This window comes from Rousettus aegyptiacus, unplaced genomic scaffold (assembly GCF_014176215.1).
Source record: "Rousettus aegyptiacus isolate mRouAeg1 unplaced genomic scaffold, mRouAeg1.p scaffold_m13_p_17, whole genome shotgun sequence".
NCBI classification, from domain to species: domain Eukaryota; kingdom Metazoa; phylum Chordata; class Mammalia; order Chiroptera; family Pteropodidae; genus Rousettus; species Rousettus aegyptiacus.
This window is the reverse complement of record NW_023416292.1, coordinates 27,688,899-27,715,025: the sequence shown is the minus strand read 5'-3', so window position 1 is coordinate 27,715,025 and position 26,127 is coordinate 27,688,899. Positions and strand designations below refer to the sequence as shown.

The following is a 26,127-nucleotide window of genomic DNA, read 5'->3' as shown; positions in this document are numbered from 1 at the left end:
TGAGGGAGCGCGCCAAGCAGGTGGGGAACTGCATCCCGCGCCCAAGAGGTGAGTCCTGAGCCGGGACCATGCAGCGGGTCCAGGGAGGCTGGAGGGCCTGGAGCGGAGTGAGTGGGAAGGGGAGTCGAGGTAGCCGCTGGCGGGGGCATCTGGGGCCTGATCGTGGGGCTCACGTGGACTTCGTGAGGATCAGTTTGCACTGTGAGTAAAGGAGTATTGTAGGGTTTTAGGGGTTTTTTAATAGCTTTATTGTGGTAGAATTCACATATCATACAATTTACCCCTTTAAAGTATACGATTCAGTGGTTTTTAGTGTATTCACAGATGTGCTCAGCTATCACCACCAGTTTTAGAACATGTTCATCGCCTCAGAAAGCATCCTCCTCCACCTCACCCCCACAGCCCTGGGCGACCACTCATCACTTTCTGTCTGTGTACACTTCCTTGTTCCGGACACTTCATATAAATGGAATCACATAATATATAGTCTGTTGTGAGTGGCTTCTTTTACTTAATATAGTGCCTTCAAAGTTCATCCATGTTGTAGCATATATCAATACTTCATTCCTTTTTACAGCTGAATATGTTTCATTGGCATATGCCATAGTTTATCCGTTTGTCAATGATGGACATTTGAGTTACTTCCACCATTTGGCTATACAGATAATGCTGCTATAAGCATTCGTGCACAAGTTTTCTGTATTGTAGAGTTTGAGAAGAACCGTGACAGCTGACATATTTTAGCAGGATCACCCTAGCTATCAAAGCTAATATGATTTAAGTATTATTTCTCTTAAATGTTTAAAATAAACGTGTTAATGTAAAAACGCAAGTCCCTAGATGTGTTTAAATGAACTATACCCATTATTTACTCACCTACAGTAGACTGAGCCATTATTCTAGCTGTGTTTCTGATGCACATGATCCTACCTTGCAAATAAATGAGCATCTTGGTTTAGATTTTGAGCTAGCTCGCTTATCACCTCACAAGTTAATCAATATTAAAGTGTTCTAGTCCCTGCTGGCACTCTGCGTTAGCGGTGTGAGCTGAGAGGCCAAGATCCACAGGACGGGGTTGTTCTCCTGGCAGAGGAGACCCCCCTGCAGCCACTGGCCCCACGTAGCTACTGAGCACCTGACAGGGCCAGGGCAATTCGACTATGCTACCAGCATAAAAAATATGTAAGATTGCAAAACCTTGATACCGCAAAAGTGTCAAATATTTCATTAATAGATTTTTTAAGCCGATAATGTTTTAGATATATGGGTTAAATCAGTATGCTAATTAAAATTACTTTTATCTATTTCTTTTTACCTTTTTTAATGTGGTTATTAAAATGCTTTAAATTACGTAGCAAGTCACATATGTGACTCGTTCTGCATTTCTGTTAGATAGTGCTGTTTCACTAATTCAATTTCATTTAATTCTCCTAACAGCTTGATAAGGTAGATATTTCTGTTCTTATCATCAACCTCATTTTTCAGATGAAGAAATTGAGGTATAGAGAATATGTTGTCCAGTTACAGAGCTAGTAAGTGCTGAGCTGGAATTGAATTCAGATGGTCACTTTCCAGTCTCTGGACACCTCAGCACTCAGTCAAAATAATATTTTAGGAATATTTAGCCATGATTTTTAAAAATCCCTTACTTAAGAATGTCACTTGTAAGGTGGGAAAAATGTGTTTTTACCAAATGGACAATTTGCAAAGTTTTCTGCCTGCTGGGAAATACTGTAAATCAAAGCACAGAAAAAATAATACAAAAGTGAGGAATCATTTAGTTTTATTTTTAGATTTTTGTCATCCAAAGATAGTTAATAAGATTTAAGACAGTGTTGCTCTTTGAATAAATATTATTAACTAGTGACAGCCGTTAGTTTTATCACTATCTGAGATGATGCCTAAGTGTAGTTAATAACATATTCTGACAAAATACGTCAGTAACATTAATGTTTTTTATAAAGAGTACAGTTTAGGGCTTAGAAAACAGTTGACATTTTGAATTTTTCTAAATAAATTCAAAGCTGGGAGGGGACTCATTGATATTATGAACAGGTACTTTATAGATTTCTTCCTAAACAAGTAACACTAGAAACTTGGACCTTCTCCTGTAACCACGAGTTAGTTCTCTGAATTATTTACAGAAAATTAGGATCCTGTGACAGAATTTGCATTTCAAAGGAAGAGAAATCCAGAAGAGACACTCTTCACTTATGGGCATTTCAGGATCAGTCTGGAAACTGCTGAAAGCCAGCCCCATCTTTGTAGAGATTTTGAGTAGGGGAGAGGGACATTTACTTTCCTCCCGCGACCAAAGTGTTAGACACCATTTCAAGAGCTGCGATGAAGTGTATGCATTGCATGTCACTGACAAGCATTTAGTGAGAGGTGATTATGCTTAAGGTTCTGTGTAAGGTGCTAGAAAGATGAAGACATTCTGTATCTTTAAGGATCTTAACGTCTAATGGGAAAAAAAGTATATAAACAAATAACTCTATTAAGATGCTTTTTAAACAATTTTTTAATTTATGGACATGGTTCCATAGTGTAGCGGTTAGCACGTCTGCTTTACATACAGAAAGTCCTGGGTTTATGCCCCAGCGGAGCCATGGTCTATGGTCTATGGCCATGCCACCCTGAACAAGCCTGATGTCTGATCTCAGAAGCTAAGCAGGGTCGGGCCTGGTTAGTACCTGGATGGGAGACCACCTAGGAAGACCAGGTGCTGTATGCATAAATAATAAGTAAAAGAAAAAATTTTGAATTTAACCATGATTCAAATTTAGATGTGTCCCCTGCTTCCAATTTATTTGTGTACTGAAACATATATATATTTTTTAATTAAAAATAGCTTTTCTTTATTAATCAATGCATAATCCTTGTAGGAAAAAAATTTAAATGCAGCTAAGCAAAAAGAAGATAATGAAAACATCCACATGTCTGTCATCCCAACATAGGAAAAGTCGATATCTTGGTGTATAGCCTCTTAGACCTATTTCTGTTCGTTTATACACATATATTTTTAAACAAAGGGACTATACTATATATGTACTTTCAATGAAAATACTTGTATATGTTATTTTTAATAACTGAAAAGCATTCTATCGTCTGATCGTGCCACAGTTTATTTAACCAGTTTGTTGTTCACTCAGCAACTGCTTATGGAGCACCTGCTGTGTTCCAAGAGCTTTCCTGAGACTAGATACACAGCGGTGAACAAAACAAATATTGCTTATATTGATGTTTATAATTTTTCACTTTTATAAACAGTGCCATGATAAACATCATTTTATATACATCTTTACACACTTGGCCAGTTGTTCACTTGGGATAATAATTGAGCACATGAAACATGCCAGACAGTCTGCTGACCTCATTACATATATAATCTTATTTAATCTTACCAAGAGGTAATATTTTCAAAGAAAGTGGAACATGGAGAAATTAGGTAGTTTGCCTTGGGTCAGATAACAGGGAAGTGGAAAGCCGGAATCTAATTAAGCTGAGATTTGCGTGGTCCTAGATTCCATGCACCACTAGCAAAGTCAACAGGAAATTGCTGCATCAGAGAGTATCCACGCTTGGAAGATGCTAAATTACTAATTTGCCAGCCAGAAGAGTTTCACCAGTTTATACCTTCACTCTCACCGCCCTTGCCAACACTGAGGTTGGCTACTCCTGATTCGGAAAAATAACTTAAATTTTAAAATCATCAATTCGTAGGGTCGGGCCTGGTTAGTGCTTGGATGGGAGACCACCTAGGAAGACCAGGTATTGTAGGCTTTAAAAAATAATAAGAAGAAATAAATAAATTAAAATTAAAATCATCACTTTGTATGGAGAAGGCTGGTTTTACTTCAACGCAGATGCAGAGAAAGACAAGAGAAGCACATACGCAGCGTGACGCTAGGAGACCAGTGATGAGAGACGGGAGTAAAGACGAGAGCGGAGCGAGGTGGCCACCGTCTGCCTCCCGAGCAGCGCCAGCCCCGATCCCTGGCCCTTCCCAGGCGCTGACCGCCTCACGTCGGTCAGCGACAGACCCGCTCACCCCTCGCCCGTGCCGTGCACTGCACTTTTTTCTTTTGCTTAAGTTCCTTCAAATGGGTTTCTATTTCCTGCAGCCAGAATGCTGCATTTTAGGAAAATGTTCTGCAAGTTTGCTAGATATGCCTTGTTGTGTGTCGTATGTAAGATCACGTACAGTCTGCATATTTGTTTCAGGATTAGTTGGGTTAAACAGTAAAAAGTGAAAAGCTCAGAAACGCTGTGTAGTGATGCAAAAGTGACTCGTTTACTTCTTTATTTCCTACATTATCTACATTTCTATGTTTTTTATTATCACAAAAAATGTTCTACAGATGTTTAAAAGTCGTCAATGTGATGGCACCGGGATTATTAAACAGTGAAGTGTCGCGTTGATCAGCCTCAGCACAGGCCCGCACTTCCATTCCTCTGTCCCTGCTGAGCGATGTGTGCCTTCCCTCGGATTGTCATTAGAGCTTCTGGGCTGGAACGGGACCCGTTATTTATAAATCGCATTCTGACCATCTTTGGTCTTTTGGGAGGCAGTGCAGCGCAGTCGTCAGGAGCGGTGGCCCCAGTGCCAGCTGCCTGTTTAAGTCCCGGTTTTGCCCCGGGTCTACTTGTATGACATGAGGCACACTATTTAACTTTTCCATGCCTCAGTTTTCTCAATGTAAAATGGAGATCATAACAGCTCTTTCATGGCATTGCTGTGATGATTAGGCGATGTAATGTATGCAAACTACTTAGAAGCGCACTTGGCACAGGGTGAGCACTCAATAAATGGTACTTGCTGCTGCCGTTATTATTGCATTTTTGGGAAAATGTAAAAAAGACTTTGGACGTTCATCATCGCCACCTCTGTCGTCACCCATACTTCCAAATCACTTCTTTTGAAAACTCTTACTTTTACATAATTCAGGAGCAGGATTATGTTACTATCCCAAGTAGGAATATACTGAGGCAGTGATAAAATTTGCTATGAAGGTAATACTACTGCCAGATGACCTCTGTGGTCCATGAGTAGGAAAAAATTTAGTGCCTCAATTTCCATTTGTGCTCCTTAAAATTCTCCCCTCGAAGCCCCCAGAGCCAGAACCTCTGCAATTAATAGATGTGTACAGGGTCATCAGCATCCAGGCGTGCTACATTTAGGTTATTTGGGGCTTTGCTTCTTGGGTTTTTTTTTTTTTTTATGGTGGTCACCATTCTACTTCTAGGGTTGTGGGTGCTCTGACAAATGGACGTGGTCTCGAATGTTCCCAGTGGTGAGAAAGTACATCTACAGCTGTTTCCATTCCCAGAGGACCTCTGTGTAACTGACCGTGCCAGCAGCTCTGTCCCTGAGCAGTGAGCCTTTTACCTGAGGACGATGAGGGGACTCCGTTCTCCTTCCGTGACACTCCGGCGAGCGATGTGCACGAGGCCGGAGACATGCAGAATCCCATTGGTTGCTGTTTTGTCCTATTTCCTCTCTGAGAGAAAATAGGGCCAGGGGCTCCTGCTCATATATTTTGCTTTGCTTTTTGTTTTTGTTTTTGTTTTTTTCATACATTAGGCATCCACTGTTGAGATGGGGACTGGGGAAGAGCAGCTACGTTTTTTAATAGACAGTTACATTGTTTGTAAGAAAGTGCCACAGCATAAAGTAACCTCAGTAGAATTGGTCATAAGCAAAGAAATATTTTATATCTTAATTCAGTGTTTCCCAAGGTCTGCTCCATAGAAATTTTGTTTGGGGAGATAGCAACTAAGTTTGGAAAATACCGTATTCTTCTCTTGGAAAGTCACAATTCACATTAGCATGTTAAAGATTCTGAGAAACTCCAGAGTAAAGAAACCCATTCAGCTTTTATTTTCTTTACTGTATTTTACTATGATATTTTATATTTATAAAAGAATATATGTGACATGCTAGAAAGTAACCCAAGAACTGGAAAGTTTCCAATAACGCAGCTCTATCTGTGTTTCTAATTAATATCGCTTATCTCCCTACAACAGGTGGCCACGATCCGAAATTTTGTGTTTAGTTCCCTTGCTCTGGTTGTATTTTTATCACTTATCTGTATATCTCTAAACAGCGCATAATTTAATTTTGCTCATGTTTGACCTTTGTGAAAATAGTGCGCTTTTTTCACTCAACTTGGTTTCTAAGACTCATCTGTATAGTTCCACGTGACCGTGTCCACTGGTTTTTCATTTCAGTGCCGGGTCACATTCCACCGTGTGGACACACCAGCCGACTTCTCCACTCACCTGTCCGTAGACGTTTGAGTTGCTGGTTGTCTGTTTTGTTTACCATTACTATCGTTTCTATCTAAGAGCGGCAAGAAGTGTGAGTCAAGGATAGTGACAGAATGTCATGATTACAGTGCTTGGGAGCAAGAGGGACGATGTTTACTCAGTAGCTGCTTTATACAAGGCAGGGGCTAAAATACAAAGAAAAGAAGACGCCCTGGTCTTCGCTGACCTGCGGTTCAATGGAGGAGTCGAATTTGTGTCTTCAGATTAGGACACGGTTAGTCTCAGGGACTCACGAAAGCTCAAAATGAACATGACGCTTTTTCTGAAGTGTCCTTTTTCATGTAGTTTGGGGGGATTTGCAAGGGTAGAATTAAATAATTTCACTGATAAGTACCTTAAAATGTGTTTATCAAAATTTAAAAGGTTCCTTTATGAAATAATAACAAAATTGTTATGCATTTTTAAAACAAAATACCAGACCTCAAAGAAAGATGTGAGCTGGTAAACCAATTTGGACTATACCCTCAAGATTAATAAATTCATTCTCTTTTGTTGTTAGGGGTTTTTAGGTACAAAAGTTTGAGAAGTGCTGATGTATGTAAGTTAAATAAAATGTGTCCCAAGTAGAAATAATTAATTCTGACAGAGTAATCAGGAAATGCTTCCCAGAGGAGACAGCGTACGAGCTAGACCTTAAAGAATAAGTTGGATTTCCGCAGGAAGAAAGAGCAGTCAAGGGTGAGAAAACAGCACAATTAAGGACAGGAAGGAGGAGAACAGACCCCGCACGTCTGAGAAATAACGAGAATTTCTTTGCGGGCAAAATGTGCATCTGGCGAGGAGCAAGGTGATCCCTGTGTGGGGTTCAGACATAGATGTTGAACGCTGGCCTTTGTCCGTGCTCCTGCTAAAACTGGTGTCAGATGTTTAGCAATAGTTTAGCATGATAGGTAACACTTAAGCTGGGGTCTTAACTTCTTTAAAAAATATGAATCTGATTCATGTATTCATTCAGCAAAAAATTCAACATCTGCTTTATACTACGGATACACAGATCAAGGAAGATTTGAGTTCTGTGTATACTATTTTTAAATTTTTACAAAAAGAATGTATTCGTGTAATAATGCTTGCACCCTCAAAAAACTCATAGGCTTATGTCAGAAATGACGTGGAGGCAAATGAATCCCTGGAGGAGTGATCCCGTAGACCTGGGTTTTCAAAGACGCAGCGTCCCGCCGGGCGAAGTGCCAGGGGAGGGCGCAGGCCAAGGGACCGGGGTGTGCGAGAGCGAAGAGGAATGAAGCATGGCGGTGAGAGGAGAGTTTTCAGTGTTTTGAGGTGTTAAAGGTTCCATCCTACCCTCCTCTCTCTTCTACTCCTACATTCCAGTGTCTCCGGCTTAGAGTTTGGCTGTGATTAGCTTATTCCTCTATTACGACAGATATATTGGAGTCTTCTCATTATTTTCCTGAAAGTCTTTTTCTGTGTTCCTACTTCCTAGAAATTGTACTCATTTCTTTCGTTGTGACACTCTTCAGATGGATTCTAGATCCCTTTGATGTAGTTAAGGAACTCACATGTAATTTCTGTCTGTGGACTATAGTGAAAAAAGAAGAGGATGATAGACAGACAGAGTTTTATTACAACGTATAATTTGGTTTAGGAACACAGTTGTTCACTCAGTTACTTCGGTGATTAAAATTTAAGATCTTGTGTTAGTCTCTAGTCCCTTACCAGAGACATAAAAGTGAAGAAACTTGTTTTTCAGTGTGTGACGCAAGACTTTTTGAAGTTGACTTTTAAACAGCAGGGCTTTTTTCTGCCCACCTCCCTTCTCTCCGTCCTGCTGGGAAAGCACCCTCGACGGCAGCACAAACCAAGGCAAGCAGCGCTGTGAGGTACCAGGTTAGCTCCGAGCGCATCTCTGTCCACAGCGTGCCCCACGCGGACTGCGGCTGCGCGTCTGTCCCTGACCGGGAGCCCCTTAAAGGAAGGAGGCGTAACAGGTGTTCATTCATGCATCTCCCTCGGAATGGATGCTCGGTAAACACTTGTTAAATTCAAGTGAGCTGAATCGAATTGGATTATATGGTACCACAGAAGGGGACTGTTAAGTTTGCTTTTTAAGTGAGACTGAGTTAAAGCAAATCTAGAAAAGAAAATTCATTCTCTTTTGTTGTTTTTAAACATAGTCTAAATTTGTTCATCGCCCATAATGGTTAAAGCTTTCTGCAGTGACTCAGCGAAGTCCCCAAATAGATACTTTTTTAAAAGTCACAATGGCCCCAGGAAACAAAATTAGGCTTGGAAAATATAGTGTTTCCTCTGCAATGGAGATGTGGGGTCTGTTGATACACAGAGGAGGATCTTTAAGTGTAATGTCAGGAAAGTTACTCCTTTCCTTTGCACATGTAGCAAAGATCACCTGGTAAATTCTTATAGTTTCCCAGCACGTTTCATTCTTACTAAAAGTCATTTTTTGACCTCCAAGTATTTCCAATCCAACTGGTCAGAAGAAAGTCAGGCCAGACAGAGGTGCCTGTTTTCCCATAGAGGAATAAATGATGTTAGCATCCACTCCCTCCCCTCGACTTCACCATTTTTTTCGTTTACAGAGGAGTTTGGAATTTAAATCCTCTAAGCTCAGAATCTTCCAGGTCTAAAACTACAGAACAGTGGTGATGATAAGGCACCTGGTCATTCCTCCACCCTTCCATCTGTCTCCCCAGAGTGAGTCCAGCTTACTAAAAACACCGCCCACAGCACTCCAATGTCATAGAGAAGGCTCTCTTGACAATGGGTAACTGTTTTAATTAATTCATTTATTCAGTACACCTTTATAGAGTACCTACTAGGTATCAGCCCCTTTGCTAAGCCCTGGAGATACAAGCCAAATAAGTCTTAGTCCCTTACCCTAAGGAGTCCACAACCTATTTTGATGACAGTTACATGTAGAGTACCTAGTTCATCATAACAGTGCTAAAACGACACTAAGACGAAGTGATAATAGCGATGGATGTGATTAGTTCAGTATGGAGGAGCTCCGGGAGGCTTCACAGGAGAGGTGACTTTTAATCCTCAGCCTTAAAAGATAAAAAGAATTTTTCATGTGACAGAAGGGTAGGCCATCATCGCAGACAAAGGGCGTCATAAGAGCTAAAGCATTAAGGTCTGAAAGCTCACGGCATGTTTGGGGAACAGTGAGGTCGGGCACGAATGGCACACAGGCTGCGCGGCGGGAGACAGAGCCAGACGCGGGAGAGGCGGTGCCGTGCGGTGCTGTGCGGTGAAGGGCGTGGCCTCCAGAGCCTGGGTGTCGGTCCCAGCCCCGACTAGCCATTGTGACCTTGGCAAGTTAATTAACCTCTCCACGGTTTGGTTTCTTTGTTTTTTAAATGAGGGAAATAGCGTCTACTTCACATGCGCGCTTGTGCACACACAAGCAGCTTAAAACAGTTCTTGGAACAAAATAAATACAAGTATTAGTTATTATTAGGTCACATTATAAAGGGCCTTGAATTTTGATCTATAGATTATTCTGTAAGCAAAAGAAATGTTTTCACGCTAAGGCGGATCTAATCTCTATTTTAGAAAATTAACTCTGGCCACTCCGGAGGGTGGGCTGGAGGGGAGACCCGGGCACAGCGCGGTTCCAGCAGCGCGCAGACCAGGTGCGGCTGCGCCTCGCTGCCGCGGGAATGCAGCGGCCTTGCCCTTCAAGACTCTGGCTTCCCAACTAGAAATTTCAGTCTCGAAGTGGTAGTCGCAACAGATATAACAAGGTCAACGCTGGAGAACACGGCGAGAGCCCTGGGGAAGAGCGGGAGGGCTCCCCCGGTCTGGACGTCCTGGTGCTCGGCGGATGCTTCGGTCCTGCTCCCGAGCGTCAGACCGGCACGTCCCGCGCCGTCCGTCCAGTTAGAGGTCATGAGCAAACTATTTTCTTTTGGAGATGCTTTCCTTTTTTCCTCTGGGTAACCTCCTATCTACTGCTCAGTTTCCTAGAGGAAGTTCTGGCTTCCGGGCTGCACAGCCGAAGCAAGGAGAGCTCCCAAGCGCCGTCGAGGTCGGCGAGCAGAAGGTGAAACGGCGTGGCCTGGCGCGGCTCCCCCTGGACTCGCCGCAGGCCTTCCCGTCGACCAGGGGCGTCGGGGAGGAGCCTGGGGCTCTGTGCTCGTCCTCACGACCCACTCCCCAGGCAGCCTGCCGATTCCTGAGCTGGCGGCGCAGACATGGAGACTCCCGGCGATGAGTGGAGACGTCTGAGCCCTCCCCGCCCACTTTTCTCGTGGTTCCTGTATCAAGTAAATAAATAAATGTATTTCTTGTATTTAATAGCACAATCACTTCGGTTTCTGAGGAATTTTCTGGGGATCTTACTTGAGAAAAGGGGTACCAGAGCTCAGAGGAGTGTCATCAAGTACTCTTGACGCTCATGTCACACTCACCTCTTGACCCTCTCACTTTTCATTAACCACATTCCCGCACAACTCATTCCTGAAAACTCACGTTTCCGTAGAGAGCCATCCAGAAATTGTTTGTCCCTACATTGCAGTTTTCTGTGGCACTGAGAAACCATGTATGACTACAATAAAAATCCATTTTGTGAAAAGATACAAGTGATTTACTTTTGTTTCTTTGGAGTTAATAACTATTTATGGGACTTCATGAGCTGAGGCATGAGCTGGCTTTGCACCAGATATGGGGAAGGCATTGCCTCTACCCAAAGGACATTTAAAGTGTGTCAGGGCAAAAATAAATTCTGCTGTCAATTTCTCTTGAAAACAATGGAAAGTGGTGATGTCATTAGTGTCAGGAAATTATGGTGTCCTTGGATCGTAGCCAAAACACCATAGCACAACCCCTCCCTGGTCCTTTATGTTTTTGTACCTTTTATGTTGATAAACATTCTCGAGTGTCCGACAGCCAAGGCTCAAATCTATGTCACAGTTATGTGGCTTTGGGAATGTTATCTAAGTCTCTTTGTGGTTCAGTTTCCTTATCTATAAGAGAGAGTCTCAGCAATTTTTTGACCTTACACTCATGTGAAGCCCCTAGGCTTTTATCCGTATTATATATAACTAAGGGCTAAGATCTAAAGTCTCTCTTTTTTTTTTTTTTTTTGGTGGTTGTTGCAGTTCATTTAGGCACTTTTTAAAAAATTGTTCACCTTTTTTATAATAAAAAAATGATACAGCCTTCACTTGGTGGGGGGCAGTATTTTAAATATAACATTTACAAGTTACATAGTCTTTTCAAATATACCGAAACCTCCCTCCTCCAAGCGAGATTACTGTGCTTCCCTCCTTGGCAAGATAACTCTTTGGGAAAAGAAGAACCAAAGGAGAGACTTTTCTTGTATCACTCTCTTCATTATTCACCTGCAGCCATTGTGCCTACTCAACTAACAATATAAAGACGTCTAAGAAAAGAGCCTTCCCCCCCCGGGATGTTCGATGCCAGATCTTTATTAAAGGATCAAAGAGTCATATTTTTATTAAAGATTTACAGAGCTGATTACATTATTACTGGCCCTTTATTTTTTCCCTTTAAAAACATCATTTTAATTAAGGTCCTGTATGCTTTTAATGACCTCTCTTCCATAGACTGAAATGTGCTCGTCAAAACGCCATGTCCCATTTATTCTACAAAAGCCAAGGTACCTTTTAGCCAAACAAATGTTTGGATAATAGTTTCTGCCCAGCAAATTTGCAGGCAGTCCACAAGTCCGTATCTCCGATAGGTCCCTTCTCCCTCCCTTAAGTGAAGTTACCTATAAAATAGTCCATTGAAGAATAAAGCTACTGGCAGTGTGTCTTATCCATAGTGATGAGGAAGGGCCATCACCAAGCCTTCCTACTATCTTATTTCCACCAAAGAGAAATTGGCTTGAGCTATTTTTGTAGTTCGCGTGTGTGGCAGTGTCAAGCTCATGAAGAAAACGTGTCAGAGAACCCCTCAGTTCTTACTCGGAGATTTCTCACTTAAGAATTGGTTTTTGGAAACACTCCCAATCCGTAGATCTCAATTCAAGAGCAACGAGGTTCACCTGGTGAGGAAGAAGTCTGAAGAACAGGCCACGGGAAGAGCATGGCGTCCGGAAAAGGGTGAGGAACAAGACAAAGGGAGACAGAGTGAGGGGGGCCCGTACAGGCGGGATGATGAGGCAGCGGAGCAATGCAGGTTGGGGTGGGGGTGGGGAGAGAGAAAACAGATTTATGTAACATCTTAAGGAGCAGATAGGCAGGGAAGGTTCTCCAGCCCACATGCATCTGCTCTGGAGTCTGAAAATTACTTTGGAGAGTTTTGGTATTTTAGCAGTCCCTCTCTCTGCCTGATGCTCCCCAGAGCTCCAGCTCCTGCCTGACGCAGCATGCAAGGACCCCAGGACCTCGCTGGGGAGGCACTCAAAATTGTTGACCAAAGGAAGGCAAAGGAGGAAGATGGGGCAAGTCGTGAATTACTTTTTCCTCCATAAACCAGAATCTATTTAAACTGTAAATCCAAATCACTCTTGTCTGCCTGGCCAGCAAGCCCTCAAAAGATCATGCAGGCTGGTTTTCTTAGCAGCTTGTTGGGGCATTTTGCTTCCTCACTTAGAAAGATTTTATCATGCTTTTAAAATCACGTTCTGAACAGAGGGTGGGAAACAGAAATGCCGGGAAGGGGAGAGGATGGAGGAACGAGGAGAGGGGTGTGTGTGCACGAAGCCTACACAGTAGACTGGATTCAGAAAACCTGAATTCTCACCAATTTAGCCAATAACTTGCTGTGTAGACTTGGACAGGTCAGTTGATCTGCATGCCCTGTTTCCCCGTTTTCCAAGTGGGAACAATAATATTTGTTCTATACGTCTCACAAGGTGGCACTAAAGAAATGATAGATAATTCCTGTATCAGTCTACGGTAGAGGAACTAATTAGTATGGTAAATGAAAGTAGGTTAAAAGGAATATTACTGGATTAGGGAGTAAGGGGGTGCTGAGCAATGAGAGAAGCCCCCTCCTTCATCTGACAGAAACCAGAAAAAAGAGGCAAGACCACTCCATTCCTCAAACCACAAATTTGGCCAACACTTTCTTTTATCTTGAGACATTTCCAGGAAAGGGTTCTTCCTTCTTCCTGTTCCTCTGTGCCAGGGATTTTTATTTTGTGGTTATTATGTGCCTACTATAATGCGCCTACCATGTGCCAGGCAATGCGTGTGTTACGTTATTATTATTTAATAATTATCCATGGAGCGCAATACTCACATTTTCAAAGGATTTTCACAGGTCATCTCATATACCGCCCTAACTTTCCTTGTTGATGGGATCGGCCATTTATCCCTCACCGTGTGGAGGAACTAAGGCCTAAAGGATTTCAGTGACTTCACCAAAGGCCAGGGCAGTGGTGAAAACTAGTACCCGAACCCGAGTTTCCTGACTCCCCTCTTCCCACCAAACATGAATAGGGGGATGAAGTCACTGAGTTGTTGGTCCACGGGCTCCCACACAGATCTGCTGAAGGAAGGTCCCCCAGTCGGGGCATCCTTTGGCACGGAGTCCTTCCCCACAGTGGCCTTCGTGGGGTAGACAGGAGGAGATTTGTCCACGTGGGAGGGGCAGGGAGAGAGACCCAGGTGGCAGGAAGTGTAAGCCTCACCTGGAGCGGGTAAGTAAAGCCACTTTTGGTATAGCGATCATGCTTTGGAGACGGGACCCCGTTCCTGCCAGCACTTAGCGTAGTGTGTGCCCGCAAATCCCTCGGCCATTCTGAGCCCCACTTGTCTGTCTCTCTGTGCAGCGGAGATAACAGCGCCCGCCTCACGCTGAGGGTCATGCTCCCGAATAACAGGCTCCAGGAAGGCCCGAAGCCTTGCGGGCCGGCCCCTGTCCCCGCGCGCCCCCTCACACGGTGCCCTCCGAAGCGTGGAACTTTTCCCCGTCACCCGGCCGCCCAGGCCGCCCTCTTGGCCTTGGGGCGCGCGGGCTGCGGGCGCCGGCCCCGGGGGACGCGGCCTCGCAGCTCGCGCGCGGGTTTTGCGGGGTCCGGGAGGGCAGCGGCCCCGCTCCCGCTCCCGCTCGCGCTCGCCCGGGGCCTGGCCGGCCCGCGGCCCCCGCCCGCCCCCTCGGCCTCCGCGCACGTCCGGCCGCTGCGCCCTCCCCGGCCCACCTCGCGCTCGCCGCGGTCTCAGTCGGGGTCTCGGGCCGGGCCGGGGTCTGTCTTCCTCGGCCTCGCGACTGGGAAACAAAGGAGGGCGGGGGCGGGGGGCGCACGAGCCCGGGCTCCGCGACTCGCAACGTCAGCGGCCGCGGGGCCGGGGCCGGGGCGCGGGGCGCGGGGCGCGGGGCGCGGGCCGGGGCGGCGGCGGGGCCGGCCGGGCGCTGGGGGGCCCGGGCCGCGTGGGCGCGGGATGCGGGGCTCCGAGGGGCGGGGAGCGGGCGTGCGCGTGTGTGCGAGCGCCCGGGAGGCCGGCCCTTAGTGTAACCGGAGCTACAAAGGAGGCGAGTCCGCCAGGGGGAGGGAGGGCGGAGCGGCGGCGCCGGGGGCATCTCCGCCACCCTCCGGGAAGGAGCCCCTGGCCGCGGCGCGGCACGATGAAGAAGAACAATTCCGCCAAGAGGGTGAGTGCGCCGCGCCCGGCTCGCTGCGGCGGGGCCCGGGGCCCGTCGGGGCTGCGAGCGGCCGGGCGCCCTGCACGAGCCCCCCGGACCCCGCCGCCCCGCACGGGCCCCCGGACCGCGGACCCTGCCGCCGCGCACGGGCCCCCCGGATCCCGCCGCCGCGCACGGGCCCCCCGGACCGGGACCCCGGACCCCGGACCCCGGACCCCGCGCCCTGGACGCGCAGGCGGGGGCGGGCTCCCGGGTATTTATCTGGGTGCGGGGCGTCCGTTGGCGGAGTTTCCGCCCGACCCCGGGCCTCCCGTCCCCGGGGCGACCCGCAGCCTGTGCATCGCGCCCTGCGGCGGCGGGGACACAATGAGACATGGAACCCAACGCCGCTGCCCCTGCGCGGCGAGGACCGGGGCGGGGGGCGCGGTGAGGCCCGGGGGGCGTCCGAAGGCCCCCGCGGCGCAGGCCCCGTCGCCCCGCGTTGCCGTTGTTTATTTGGGAGAAGGGGGAGGGGAGCGGAGGGGGAGGGTCCCTCCGAGCGGGGACCTCATCGCAGGCAGCGGGGAGCGGACGTCGGGCTCCGGACCCCAGCCTGCGGCGGGCGGTCCCCGGAACGGGGCGGGGGCGACGGAGCAGCGTGGCGAGGCCCCTGGGGTCACCGACCGCGCGTTCTCTTGCCCCGCGGCAGGGGCCTCAGGATGGAAACCACCAGTCTGCACCGCCCGAGAAGGTCGGCTGGGTCCGGAAATTCTGCGGGAAAGGGATTTTCAGGGAGATCTGGAAGAACCGCTACGTGGTGCTGAAAGGGGACCAGCTCTACGTCTCCGACAAGGAGGTGGGTGCCCGCTGTCGCTGACTCTCCTGTTTTCTCGTGTTGCCCGCTCTGGCTTTCCACGGGGGGGCTTATCTACCTCTCGGCTCCGCGTCACCGCACCCCCTATTCTGTTCCAAACGCAAGTTCAGCAGCCGGGTGGGTCTCTACCCCTCATGGACTCTGCAGAGAAAGGTCACCCGTGAGTGAGAAGATCTGAGTTAGAAGTTGAGTGTGCATCTTTATTGATTTTTCTTTGCAAATAAATATCTTACTACGATGATAACTCCATGCCAAGATGTCCCAAAAGTTCTAAGTGTCCCCCGCTGCCCCCTACCCTATCCTGGCCTCTACCTGAATGTAGGGTTTTTCCCTCTGCTAGTGCTGCTGAAACACTTTGCGAACAGCAGCTTATTCTCCACCCCTTCCTGTCACCCCGACCCAGCCAGCCCCTCATTTCCTGTCTGTAGCAGGGGCACACACAGGTCTAGCAGCAGCCCAGCTGTCCGGAATCACAGAAAACACATGTAACCGCCAGGGTCAGTTTCCTATGACCGCAGGGAGAGTATTTGCAAGTGGCAGACGGTTATTTCTGGTGAAGCCAATGAACCAGTGTGCTCGGTCCCCCCACCCTACCACTGCACACTCACACACACACACACACACACACACACACTCACACACACAGAAAAAAACAGCAAGGAACTCATTCTTCACCTCCTTTCTGCCTCCCTACCCCGAGAGAAAAACATGAAGTTATGAACCCCTGTATGTCTCTATATCTTGGTGCCCTACATTTAAAATGAAAACCACAGTCCACACTGGGTCAGAACCTCAGTCCAGACCATTGAATCCAGACTCTTCCCCCTTTGATCTCTAATATTGGGATCAGTAACACATAGTAATACTGAGAAACCGAAATTGCCCTTCCATAGGTTATGAGTCGCTCCGGGCCTGGCCTCTGCGACTGTCCTGTGCTCCCCGGTGGGGTGGCCGTCACCCCCCATTCCATGTTCCCTCGCCGGGGCTAACTTGGAAGTCCTCCCCGAGTTCTAACCTCTTCTGCTTTCTGCAGTAGACTATATTGAGGTAAATAAATCCTTTTATGGTATTGAAACAGACCCACACGCAGCCTTACAGAAAATATTCATCTGAACCGGACATCTGCTGCGACAGCTAGGGAACCAAGCCGTGCGAGGTGTCTAAACCTTGCTGTTTATGCTAAGTGGAGAACTGGTGTTGGAGTGAGGCCAGAGGAAGACTTTGACGGGAGGAGTTATTTTTAAGGGGCACCTCTGACCAATTCCAAACCCTACACAAAATTTTTCCACAATTTACTAGCTTTCCATGAAAACAAAAAAAAGCACGTGTCAAAGTGTTACCTCCTGTCTTCCCTGAACTCCATAATGGCAGGAAACTCTAGTGAGCAACCAGGGAGCGCTTCCTGTACTTGACAGGGGAACCTGAGAACAGTGAAAGGGTAGAAGGAACAAGACATTTTTTTCGTGCTCGTATTTGTCCAAAGAGTCGAGTCTGGGGGCGAGAGAGGGCGGTTGGCCCTTGTTTGCGGAAGAAGAGGCACGCAGATGGGGGACAGGATGGAATGGCCTCAGCCGAGGATGTGTGCTGTCCTGTGAGTCAGGAGCATCTGACTGGTCATGGGGACAACTGCTCCCTGCTGACAGGAGCATAGGAAAAGGGGGCCCAAGCCTATTGATACTGCTCCTCTTCGGAGCCAGTTTCCATGGACTTGGGTCAGAGGACTCTAGGCTTTATTCCGTCCACTTCCCAGAAGCTCCAGAGCCAAGAGATGTCGGGATTTAAAAAAAGAAATGCATAGTGAAATGTTTGCAGTTTACGTGTTAATGCAAGAAAATTCCCAGACTCTGCCCTAGAATGTGCAACAGCCTTTTTCATTATTTCCCCTCGCAAAGGCGGGGTCTGAGACCCACAACTGCGCCCATCAAAGACTCCTTCTGTCTCCGTGTTAACTGTTTTCCTCATTCTCAGTGGAAGGGCACCTTTTGGTCATGGGCTGATGTATGAGAGCAGAAACTAGGCCTTAGAGAGACCTCATGGTAGAGGAAATTGGGTTCAGGGCATCTCTTTTGGCAAGTGTGAGAAAAATCCCTTTCTGTGGGCCAGGGACACGGAATCAGGGGAAAGGAAGGGTTAACGTTGGAAGAGCGGTCATTAGCAAGGCCATTCCATGGAGGAAAACACTACAGGAGAGAGCAAAGGCCTCGGAGCTGTCCATCTGCCCTGGACCGCAAGGCCCCCTGCGGGCCTCATCACATCTCCTGGCCCGCTCTTCCCAGGGCTCGCCTGTCGGTGCCTCCTGCTCCCCGGAGCTCCTTATCAGCTGTGTCCAAGCCAGCGTATGCCCCTCCCTTCCCTTCCTCTGCCTTCCCTTCCCTCCCTTCCCCTAAGGAAGACAGAACAAGTAACTCTCTTCCCCTGGCTACACACACACGCCCAGTACTTTCCTCTCCAAGATTTCTGGCCTCCGCTGATAGTCTCAACTCTGGGGAAGGAGGGGGAGAGCAGCAGGGATGCATCATCCTGCATCCTTGCCCATGTTTCTGGGAATTGTCCTTGGACACCCCTTGCCAGCGTCGTGTCCACGTCCACCCACAATCCTTCGAGGGCTCCGGTCCCGTCCCAGCCTGAAGCCGAGGAGCCCTGCAGAGGGGAGGGCCCCGGAGGAGCCAAGGCCTGCGGAAACAGTGGCCGTGTGAGCTGCACGACCAGCTCTCACCTCTGTCGGCCCCCTGGGTCCAGCAGCGTGTCAGAAGGACGGGCGGACACAGGGCAGAGACGGGCTGGGGATGGAAGAGAGAGCCACTTCCCCTCTTCACGGCTGACAAGAACTGGCAGGATCGATGAAGTCACCTCCACACATACTATTCCTATTTCAGAGCTTGGCAAGTGGAGACTCTTTTGTGAAATAATTCCAGTCAGGGAGAATGGATGCCTTCCAAAGAAGACGTGAGGCTACTTTAATCTGTTTCGTTTTAACAAGGCAAGAGCTGGTGGTTTTCATCTCTCATCCCAAGGAAACAGGACCCACTCGTTCCCAGGGCCTTCCACCCCCAGGCTCCAGCTAGTCACAGGCCACTTCTCCTGGGCCAGCGATGGCTCGCTCCTCCTGCAAGTCCAAACAGTCCGTGAGCCACAGCTGCCGAGCACCAGGGCTGTGGGGAACAGCTCACGGGAGAGGAGACAACCCCTGAGGTTAAAAACAGACCTTGGAAGAAATGGTACTGGGACTCGCTTTGTGGCACTCAGAAAATGCCGGTTGGGGTTGGAGGATGTAGATAGACTTGTGGTCTCTGGTTAGACATTCAGCCAGACAGTCCAGAGCCAAGTGCTGGACAAATCTGCTAAGGGTAGAACCAGGGCGTGCGATAGATACTGCAAGCAGGAAGGGCTAAGTGTAGACACGAGGAAGAACTGCCCGGCAGTAAGAGGACTTAGGCTCTCAAAATGGAAGCAAGGAAACCGGTAACAGAATACTTTTTCCCAAGTCTGAAATTTAGTCCTCCAGGGAGAGTGTAAGTGCATCTTCGCCCAGAGAGCGGTGGAGGACAGAAATGGCTTTTCAAACCAGGGAGAGCGAGGTTTAGGCGGGGCTGTCACGGCACCTTGGAGGGAGGGAGGAGGGGCCGGAGCCACAGGTGTATTTTTCAGCTTCTCTGAACAAACCGAACGCAGGGGATGCTGTTCCTGCGGCGCCGGATGAAGGAGGTAGACGCCTGTCTTCCTAGAGTAGATATTTGAGGAGAGAGCCAGGTGGGGTAAGAAAGATACGACACGACACGAGAGGGGGCCCAGAGGCGGCCCTCCGTGGCCTCCAGACATCACCCGGTGTAGGCTCTGCCTTCGTCTCCTCCCTCTGAACACTCAAGGGCCATCCAGCTCCTGCTGACTTAAGACAGGCTTAACCTGTTAGCTGTGGGAGCCATGTCCTTTGAAGGGAAAAGCAGGCGTCCGATGAAGGAAGACATGCTGGGGCTTTGGAAACGGGCCGTGGCCCAGGAGAGCGTGGGCGAGGGTTCGGCCCGGAGACCGGCCTAAGGCGTCAGTGCCCGGGGCCTGCCCCAGTGCTGCCCCTGCCGTCGGGCCTCGGCGGCCCAGGGTACGACAGCCCTTCTCTGTCCTGTCAGCCGTCTCTTCAACTCGGGCTTCCTCTGGTTCCCAAGACTGCTCTAAATTAATAATTTGGGGGAAGGGACTAAGTAATTTTATCCTCATCACCTCACCTCTGCCCCTCCCCTAGGTGAAAGATGAGAAAAATATTCAAGAGGTGTTCGACCTGAGCGACTATGAGAAGTGTGAAGAGCTGCGGAAATCCAAGAGCAGGAGCAAGAAGAACCATAGCAAGTTTACTCTGGCGCACTCCAAGCAGCCCGGGAACACGGTATGCTCCCGCCCCCGGGCCGCCGGGCCGCCGGGGCCACCAGGCCACCGGGCCACCAGGTCGGGAGTGCGGACACCGCCAGCCCCCCAGTTCTTCCTCTCAGCTCGCTTGGCGCGGCGGCCCTGGGTTACTGGTCTCCGTTGGATTTTATTATTTAACCTGAGAATACTGTGGCCATTTCCTTCCCTCTAGGCGAGCCAGCCTTCAAACGCTCTCTCTCTCTCTCTCTGTCTCTCTCTCTCTCTGTCTCTCTCTCTCTGTCTCTCTCTCCCCCGCCACCTTGTGCGAGCAAATGTCCTGTATGCACATGCACACACACACACACATCTCTTGGGAGAAAATCACTTTTCCCTGTACTTTGATAGGTGGTTCAATTTCTAAACCTAATTTCTCTTCTCTGAGAGAACCATTCCTATCACATTCTATTTCAAACATTTAAAGGTCTCTATTTTAGTACCTTCCTTTACCAAACCTTCTCTAATTATCTCCAGTGCCATATTAATATCCACTGCCCTTCTTAGCTCTTCCTCGGTCATTTCTAAAATGACGTCCAAGCTATGGTACTTTGCAGAAATAGAGGCTGGTTTCCTTAAGTTATGGATGACTCTGGAAGCAAACTCTCTCCTTCTGGGAGCCTGGGTCTAGGAGAATAAAATTATGATTTCTTATTTCTTTGCTACCAAGGTGAGGTCCCAACTCTAAAACCTTGTTGAAACAAGAACCTTCCCCTCACAGGCACCCAACCTGATCTTCCTGGCGGTGAGTCCGGAAGAGAAGGAGTCCTGGATCAGTGCCCTGAGCTCCGCCATCACCAGAGCCAAGAACCGCGTCCTGGATGAGGTTGGGGGCTCGCTGTGGGAGGGGGTCTCAGGGGCAGGGGGATGGCCGTCTTTGGAAAACACTGTTCTCCTTCTGCCTTCTAAGTCTCTTCCTCCAGCTCCCCTTTCCCTGCTCTATAATGCATGGGCCAGGCCTGGGCTCTCTGGAGGAGGCCCTGCCCTGCGCGGTCACTAAGCCCCTTGCCCTTGGATTTGCTCAGAAGCAATTCATGTAGGGAGTTTATTTCTCAGTCCGGGCGTGTTCTACTCCTGGGGATGCAGGGGTGGGACCGAGTCTCCGAAGAGCACTCATGACTCACACAGTACTTCTCTTCAGGTCACCGTTGAAGAGGACAGCTATCTCGCCCACCCCACTCGAGACAGGGCAAAAATCCAACACTCCCGCCGCCCCCCAACTCGGGGACACCTAATGGCCGTGGTACGTAAGACCGTAAGAAAGTAAAAATTACTGAAGGGCCAATTCCATGTCCATCTCAGACAGGGCTGTATCTCAGCCCACCAGAGGCATTTGTGATACCAAGGTCTAAGGCTGTGGGAAGTCCCTCCACCCCACCCCACTGCCTGAGTCCTCCAATTCAAAAGTATTCGTTAGGCAGGTATTGAGTTCAAAAGTCCCTGGCCTCTATAAATCGCTGTCCCTCAGGGAAAATGAGACATACCCACAGGGAAAGCAAAAAGGCAGTAGAAGCTGCTGTCTGGCGGCTGGCCGCCCTGACAGTCCACAGGCATTCAGGAGAGGAAGCATCACAGGGAACCGCCGTAGAGTGGCGGTGGCTTCTTTGCCCTGTCTCGGGTGGTAGAAAGAACACAGGCTTTGGCAGACCAGGCTGGAACCCGGCTGTGCAGTTTATGCCCGTGATGCCCAGAAGCTGTACCATGGGCAGTAACCAGGCCTGCCGCGCAGGGCCGCGATGAGGAATGCCCGAGACGTGTGTCCATACATCTGACGTTCTCAGTACGCTTCTTTTTTTAAAAAAATCGCAGTACTCTAGAGACTGGAGAACGCGTTTTAGTACAAGCCAAGGGCTTCTGCGTTCCCAGCAGCAGAGGGGTCAGGCGCGTGGCTCAGGGAAAGCAGGCGGGAGAGGACAGGGCAGGCGCCTCCTGTCAGTGCCAGACTCAGTTTGGTGCTTAGAGTCCACGGTACAGAGGAAGATGACCCCTCTTCAGGGGGTTCTTAGTAAAGCGGAGAAGGTGGGAAATAAATAGGAGAAATCGCTTTAAATCACAGAAAAATAAATAAGTTCACATCACTATCCGAGGAATAAGCGGGAGCGACTAGGGTTGAAGCAGCAGCTGGAAAGGGGCTCTTCGGGCCGGAGGGCGTCTCGTCGGGGAGCGCGGGAGGAAAACGGCCCTGGGCAGGCCCGCAACGCCCTCCGATGACAGTGCGCCCCCTCCATTCCTGCCCTCCCCCCTCCAGGCTTCGACCTCTACCTCGGATGGGATGCTGACCTTGGACCTGATCCAAGAGGAAGACCCTTCCCCTGAGGAGACAACCTCCTGTGCCGAGAGCTTTCGGGTTGACCTGGACAAGTCTGTGGCCCAGCTGGCGGGCAGCCGGCGGAGAGCTGACTCAGACCGTATCCAGCCCTCCGCAGACCGGGCAGGCGGCCTTCCCCGACCTTGGCAAAAGCCAGACAAGGGGGCCACCTACACCCCCCAGGCACCCAAGAAGTTGACGCCCGCAGAGAAAGGCCGCTGTGCCTCTTTGGAGGAGATCCTGTCTCAGCGGGACACTGCCCCGGCCTGCGCCCTCCACCCGCGGGCCGAGGACCCCCCAACCCTCATCCCACCCCACCCGGGGCAGCTGTCCCGGATCCAGGACCTGGTAGCGAGGAAACTGGAGAAGACTCAGGAGCTGTTGGCAGAGGTTCAGGGACTGGGAGATGGGAAGCGAAAGGCCAAGGACCCCCCTCGGCCCCCTCCCGACTCCGAGTCCGAGCAGCTGCTGCTGGAGACCGAGCGGCTGCTGGGGGAGGCGTCGTCGACCTGGAGCCAGGCGAAGCGGGTGCTGCAGGAAGTCAGGGAGCTGAGGGACCTGTACCGACAGATGGACCTGCAGACCCCCGACCCCCACCTCAGGCAGACCACCCAGCACAGCCAGTACCGGAAGAGCCTCATGTGAAGGGAGGGGACAGGGTCTGGAACTTGCGGGTGGCGCACAGACTCCTGTCTCCAACTGTTGCAGGATAAAGCTTTTTTATTTACCTCAGTCAAAAAAAAAAAAAAAAAACCACAATCAGACTTGTCGCTCCCCCTGATGCCTGGACCTCCTGCAGTCCCCCTTTCCCAGCCCCCTTTCCTCCTTCACCCCACCTCCATCGCTCTGAGACCGAAACGGCCTCTGGTGTGAGCAGGTGACCCCTTCCCCCGGACAAAGAGAGAGAAAGGGAAACAAAGGCATGGTCTGACTGTTTCATGTGCTCCGGCCCTCCGAGGCGTAGTGGGGAGCACACCGCTGCCCCCAGGGACCCGTACGGGCTGCTCGGTCCGGGAGGGACGTGTTTTATGTCCCGTTCCAGGTTTTCAATCTGAGAGTGAGATTTTAGCTCTAGCTCCACGGATGTGGGAGCCAGGGCCACCCGTCCGCGCACACATTAGTGGAACATCCCAGCCGCGAGCGCTTGGGGAATAATAGACTCTTCCCCGCCCCACCCAGCTTCTTGCTCACGGCAGAGCCTGGCGGAGACCAAGCTGCCCGGCTCTCTTCCCACACCCTTCCCAGCACTGACTCAAAGACACAGTGCAGACGGACAGGGTTGGTTTGATCAGGTGGCTAGAGGCCTAGTGCAGGGGGACCAAGGACAGCTGACCCCTCAGAAGAACCAAACTCAGAATGAAACTGATTTGTGATGCAAGCTGGGTCAGATGAAGGGGAAAACCGAACGTGTGCCCAGGTTCCTCTTTCGGCCAAGCTGGGTTTCCTGTAGCCTCTCCTTCCTCAAATCTCTTCTAACACTAATCAAGCCCCAGCTTCAAAGAAACTTCTTCATGCTTCGCCACCAGCCTCCTGACCCCCTGTGGAGCTGCCAGGCTCCCCTGCATCCTTGTGTGTGCGGTCGATGGTACACACCTCATCCTATTTGTTTGCTTCTTTCCTCTGAAGCATCTAAGCTCGGGTCAGTGGCAGCGAGAGGGCCCAGAGAACTGTGAAGGCCAGGTAGGAGTGACTTCTGGAAAGAAGGGGACAGAGCCCCACGAACCGAGTGAGGGAGGTTAAAAACCACTGGCATGCGCCTGCGGCTGGCTTAACCTGCCTCCTTAGGTCTCCTCTCGCCTCCGAGGGCCAAAGCCTAGAGCTTCCCTAGGGGGCGAGGGGCGAAGGGGGAGAAAATGGGGACAAGCTGCCTGTAGATCCTGGCCAGAGGCCGCCCTAATGTGAGGAAGGTGGGGTCGGAGGAACAGAAGGAAAACTTTACATTCTCATTCTGCTCTGACTTTGCCCCCACAACCTACGAAAGCAACACGGGACCTCTCTAAGCTACACGTCCCTAGGAAGAGAGCCCCGCTCTCGTCACCCACCGCTTACACTCGGGACGATGTCCTCAGATCTAACCCATAGTTTTCTACACGAGTCTCTTCCCCAAGGAACATATCTGCTAAGGAGTAAGGGACGAGTGCTACCTAAAGAAATGTCATCCCCAGGGTCTCCTGAGCTAGCAGGGGAGGGACTCTGCGTCTCCAGACTTCCTGGCCCCCAAGCAGGCTTCGCTCTTAGACTCTACACATGGTCATCACGCCCGCCCATTGTCACAAATACTGAAAGTCTAGATTAAAACTATATTTTCTTTTTCTAGGTTTGTATCTTTGTATTAATTTGATTTTACCAGCATTATCCTTTCTATCTCTTTTTCTTCCTCGTCATTCCCACATAATGAAGAAAAAGACATGAGCAAGAATGGCATGTGCGTCCCAACATGCCAATTATCTGTGGCTCCCAGGGGAGCCAGAAGATGGAGGGAGACCCTGGAGGAGAATGACTGGTGGGAGGAAGCAGAAAAGAAGGATCCGAGACCCTAGGAGACCAAGAATCGGGCACCGGACTCCTTGGGTCTTCGGGCCTCAGAACCAGGTGGCGAAACGAGCCCAGCTGTGGAACCAGACAGATCCGGGTTCAGACTCTCGGTAATCATGAGACTCTGGGCAGGGCACGAGCTTTCTGAGTCTCAGCTTTCTCATCTGCAGGATGGAGTTGTTGTTGGACGGGTCAAGACAACCTTCGGAAAATGCCCGACGGTTGACAAACGGCCGCGGGCACTTCGCGAGGGGCGGCTGCAGCTGTGGCAGCTGCTTTTATTAGTTTGGCTCTGGGCTGCCAACAGCTCGCTCGGGTGGCGGGAGTCTGGCCTGAGTTAGGCCTAGGGCACGGGGTTAATCCCTGTCACTTCGTTCTAGTCCGAGAGCTGATCCAGTCCACCGGCGGTGCCCACAACCTCTCCTTCACGGACAGAGTGCCGGGTGCTGTGCTAAAGGCCAGAGAGGGAGGGGAAGAGCATGATCTCTTTTCTTCAAGAATTTCAGAGCTAAGCACAAAGCTGGGCTTCCCACTAGAAAAACAGCTCAAACTGTCCCCAATGGTGGGCCATTGGTGTGATTTCTGTTAAAAAAAAATGAGCACAGGCACTGTGACTGGAGACGACGCTGTCACTCCGGCCTCCCCCCTCCTCCCGCACCTCTGCCCTCCCTCCGCCATTCCAGTCTCTTCACCTGCAACATCTCCCTCCCTCTCTCCAGGTCACCATCCCCGTGCTCTGCGGTAAGTGGGCAGACTGGGGGCTGTGGGGCGACTCGCTTGCTACACAGTCGCCAGTGGACCTTTCTCAGGATGTGTATTTATTCTTCCTCCCCGCTTCTCTCCCAACAACTTTGCTGTGTTCTCTCACACAGGTGAAGTGGAAGGGGGAGGCCCTAAAATGGGGAGACGAGGGAATCCAGGACGAAGAATTGAAAGGGGGCGAAGGGTGGAGACAGGTCAAAAAACAAACGCCATTTCATACTTCAGGAACGTGTTCCTCAGCTTTTCCTGTTCTTCCCCGTTAAATCGTTAAGTTAAGGGGCGTAAGGGGCAGATGCGGGTTTGGGGAACGATCCTGGTGTTGCTCCGCTGCAAGGATGCGTGAGGTGCCGCCCTGGAAAGCTGCTGCGTTAATTCGCATGCTGTTTCCCTATTTCCGAAGCGGAGCTGTAGG

At 49.9% G+C, this 26,127-nt stretch overlaps 2 protein-coding genes, 1 long non-coding RNA gene and 1 pseudogene across 5 annotated transcripts in view; 3 read left to right on the top strand and 1 right to left on the bottom strand.

Annotated features, from left to right (window-relative positions):
* VPS45 (vacuolar protein sorting 45 homolog) overlaps nt 1–10,616 on the top strand; it is a 46,292-nt gene extending 35,676 nt beyond the window's left edge. Inside the window, exon 15 of the mRNA XM_016122796.2 lies at nt 10,268–10,616. Coding sequence (XP_015978282.1) covers nt 10,268–10,355 — 88 coding nt within the window. The 3' untranslated portion in view covers nt 10,356–10,616. The remainder of the gene's footprint in view (nt 1–10,267) is intronic.
* LOC118613031 lies at nt 2,619–2,734 on the top strand (annotated as a pseudogene).
* LOC118612890 lies at nt 8,288–14,585 on the bottom strand. 3 transcript variants are annotated; one of them, XR_004955229.1, is made up of 3 exons: nt 14,423–14,585; nt 13,021–13,138; nt 8,288–12,335 (listed from the first exon to the last, which is right to left on the bottom strand). It is a non-coding gene; the product is annotated as an uncharacterized LOC118612890 (long non-coding RNA). The 3 variants fall into 3 exon arrangements; XR_004955228.1 differs by lacking the exon at nt 14,423–14,585 and adding an exon at nt 13,913–14,401; XR_004955227.1 differs by lacking the exon at nt 14,423–14,585 and having other exon boundaries at nt 13,021–13,906.
* Nucleotides 14,586–14,712: 127 nt separating this feature from the next.
* On the top strand, nt 14,713–24,734 carry PLEKHO1 (pleckstrin homology domain containing O1). Its single transcript, XM_016122861.2, has 6 exons — nt 14,713–14,874; nt 15,554–15,700; nt 19,956–20,096; nt 20,832–20,936; nt 21,252–21,353; nt 22,359–24,734. Exons 1-6 carry the CDS (start codon nt 14,848–14,850, stop codon nt 23,061–23,063), a joined length of 1,227 nt encoding a protein of 408 aa, XP_015978347.2. The 5' UTR covers nt 14,713–14,847; the 3' UTR covers nt 23,064–24,734.
* Nucleotides 24,735–26,127: the final 1,393 nt, after the last annotated feature.

Coding starts and splice junctions, on each gene's coding strand:
- PLEKHO1 (XM_016122861.2), top strand. CDS start 14,848: ATGAAGAAGAACAATTCCGCCAAGAGG. Junction 14,875..15,553: donor AGAACAATTCCGCCAAGAGG/GTGAGTGCGCCG, acceptor GCCCCGCGGCAG/GGGCCTCAGGATGGAAACCA. Junction 21,354..22,358: donor GGGGACACCTAATGGCCGTG/GTACGTAAGACC, acceptor TCCCCCCTCCAG/GCTTCGACCTCTACCTCGGA.